The 3,119-nt window shown below is 63.4% G+C and overlaps 1 protein-coding gene across 1 annotated transcript in view; it reads right to left on the reverse strand.

The window, feature by feature from the left end:
* Nucleotides 1-404: 404 nt before the first annotated feature.
* LOC113963040 (anoctamin-8-like) overlaps nt 405-3,119 on the reverse strand; it is a 6,887-nt gene continuing 4,172 nt past the window's right edge. Inside the window, exons 4-9 of the mRNA XM_027673827.1 lie at nt 2,850-2,988; nt 2,056-2,152; nt 1,468-1,584; nt 1,251-1,378; nt 711-872; nt 405-605 (exon numbers count right to left, since the gene is read on the reverse strand). Of these exons, the coding sequence (XP_027529628.1) occupies nt 420-605; nt 711-872; nt 1,251-1,378; nt 1,468-1,584; nt 2,056-2,152; nt 2,850-2,988 (829 nt within the window). The 3' untranslated portion in view covers nt 405-419. The remainder of the gene's footprint in view (nt 606-710; nt 873-1,250; nt 1,379-1,467; nt 1,585-2,055; nt 2,153-2,849; nt 2,989-3,119) is intronic.

The raw sequence follows: 3,119 nt of genomic DNA on the forward strand, positions 1-3,119 counted from the left end.
ACAGGGACAGGGATGGGACAGGGACAGGGATGGGACAGGGACAGGGACAGGGATGGGGACAGGGGCAGGGACGGGTGAGACAGGGACAGAATCAGAGGCAAGGAAAGGAATGGGGACAGGGACAGGGTCAGGATCAGTGGCAAGGGCAAGGAAAGGGATGGGGAGGGGGACAGGGTGGGAGGCAGGGACATGATCAGAGTCAGGATTAGGGTCAGGGATGGAGACAGGGAGGGAGACAAGGACAGAGTCAGGATCAAGGACAGGGACAAGGTGGGGATGAGGGACAGGGACACAACCAGGGTCATGGACAGGGACACAACCAGGGTCATGGTCAGGGATGGGGACAGGGGCAGGTTCAGGATTGGGGCAGGATCAGGGTCAAGTTTAGGAGCAGGGACACAGTGAGGACAGGGACAGGGTCACCACGGAGCAGGGGCGGGACAAGGACCCACCTGGAGCTGGAAGCAGCCGAGCATGAGGAGGAAGACGAGGGTGAGGCAGGCGAGGCAGACGGGCAGGCTGACCAGGCACTGGAAGAGCAGCCGCTTCCAGGGTGGGTAATAAAACTCCTCAGCGCTGGTCACGGGGCTGATCCTCTTAATGCCCTAATTGTGTGTGGGGGGGGGACAACGAGCTGTGACCCCCCTTCCCTCTGGGACCCCAGTGCTGGTGGGAGCCCTGGGAACCCCCTTCCCTCCCCTTCCCCTCACCCTGAACTGGGGCCGGGGCTCCTCGATGGACTCGGGGGGGGTGTCCAGGGTCCCCCACTTGTAGGCGAACTCGGCCCCCCGGCGCTTCCACTCCTCCAGGAACAGGGTGGCCCAGATGACGTTGAAGATGGCAAAGACCACGCAGGAGATGTCCTGGCTGGTCTGAGGGACGGAGGGAACCAACTGCACCGGGGTTGGTCCCCTCCAGTCCCCGGCACCCCCTCCCCCAGCCCAGCCCTGGGGAGCTGCAGGGTGCTCCCCCCGCCCACCCCACACCCGTGGGCTCGGTAGCCCCCCCAGCTCAGCAGCAATGCCAGGACTGAAGGACTATGGGGAAAATCTGGAGTGAGGAGGGATGGAAACCCACAAGGAGGGGTGGAAACCCATAAGGAGAGATGGGAACTCACGAGAGATGGAAACCCACAAGGAGGGATGGAAACCCACAAGGAGGGGCTCAAAACCCCCGAGGAAGGGTGAAAACCCTGCCGTGACCCCCCCCCAGTCCCTGGGGAAACAACCCCATCTCCTGCCCCCCCTCACCTGGTCACTCTCAGTGAAGGTGTAGAGGATGGAGCCGAAGACAGCGGGATACACCATGGCCGAGGTGTAGAAGCCCAGCCAGGCGAAGTACATGGCGATTTTCACCCCAAAATAGTCACAGATGTCATCTGGGGGGGACGGTGGGGGGAGACAAGGGGGGTGTGAGCGGGGCTGGGACCCCCAGACCCCTCTTTTGTGACCCCCCCTGATGTCTCACCGAGGGGCTGGGCCTCGCACACCGCCTGCACCCAGGACTTCATCAGCCGCTTGAGGATCCTCTGCTCGTGCAGCGGGAAAACCTGCTGGATGACCCCCCGGGCCGCCAGCTCCGGGACTGCAGCGGGGACACGGAGTCAGGGACAGCAGGGACACTGCCAGTCCCACCCCCTAAACCCCCCCCCGGGACCCCACACAGCCCTGGAGGCGTTGGGGTTGGGGCAGGGACAATGGGGTGACCGTGGCGGGTCAGGGCTCTGTGCCCACCGTGTGCCCCCCACCCTGCTGGCACACGGGCACGGGGAGGGGGACACGGGGTGACAGGGGACCCTTGGTGGGCTGGTGGCCCCTGGGGCCTCCAGGGCACAGCCCTGTGGGCAGGGGGAGCATGGCAGTGGGGGGGGTGCTGCTGTGCTATGCCGGTGCCAAGCAGTGCCATGGAAGTGCCATGGAAGTGTCATGGAGCTGCCCTGTGGTGCCCTGGAAGTGCCATGGAAGTGCCATGCAGTGCCATGGAAATGCCATGGAAGTGCCCTGTGGTGCCATGGCAGTGCCCTGGAGGTGCCCTGTGGTGCCCTGTGGTACTCACTGATGGGCTGTCCCTCGAGGAAGTGGATGTTGTGCAGGGCCTCTCCCTGCTTGGCCCGTAGGTTCTCCAGCCAGTACCTGATGATGTTTTGCCGTTCCTGCAGCACCACGGAGGCTTCAGATCCCGGGGATGGTCCCGATCCCTGTCCCTGTCCTGTCCCTTCCCTGTCCCGCCTTGTCCCCAGCTCAGGGGGTGGCTGGGTCAGTCTCCAGCTGGGATGGGGCTCCCTAATTCCCTGGGGAGGGGGAGAGGACCTGCCTTCCCTGCCCTATGTCCCTGCATCCCTGCGTTCCTACATCCCCAAATCCCTGCATTCCTACATCCCCAAATCTCTGCATCTCTACATTCCTACATTCCCATATCCCTGCATCCCTTCGTTCCTACATCCCCAAATCCCTGACCCTGCATTCCTACATCCCCAAATCCCTGCATTCCTATATCCTCAAATCCCTGCATTCCTACATCCCCAAATCCCTGCATCCCTGCGTTCCTACATCCCCAAATCCCTGCATCTGTGCATTCCTACATCCCCATATCCCTGCATCCCTACCCGGCATCCCCATATCCCTGCATCCCTGCCCGGCATCCCCACATCCCTGTACCCCTGTATCCTTGCCCATCACCCCTGCATCCCTGCTCAACATCCCCCAGACCCCTGTATCCCCACCTCCTTGCCCCACATCCCTGTATCCCTGCCAAGAATCCCCGTATCCCCACACCCCTGCATTCCCATATCCCCGCCCGGCACCCCCCGTATCCCTCCCCGTGCCCCCCCCGTCCCCGCGCCGTCCCACCTGAGAGGTGAAGAAGTAGAGCTCGTTCTCGATGTTCTCGTAGATGTAATCCTCCTCGCACGAGAAGCTCCTCATCCCGCCCCCAAACTCCGCCTTCACCGGCTTCCGCAGCCCGATCTCGTCCGCCCCCCGCAGCAAACTGGGGACAGGGACACGGCTGGGACACGGCTGGGACACGGCCGAGGGGACACGGCCGAGGGGACATGGCTGGGGACATGACCCAGGGGGCATGGCTGGGGGGACGTAGCTGAGGGGACAGGGATGGGGGGA

Source organism: Neopelma chrysocephalum, unplaced genomic scaffold (genome assembly GCF_003984885.1).
Source record: "Neopelma chrysocephalum unplaced genomic scaffold, ASM398488v2 Primary Assembly neopelma1_187691, whole genome shotgun sequence".
NCBI lineage: Eukaryota > Metazoa > Chordata > Aves > Passeriformes > Pipridae > Neopelma > Neopelma chrysocephalum.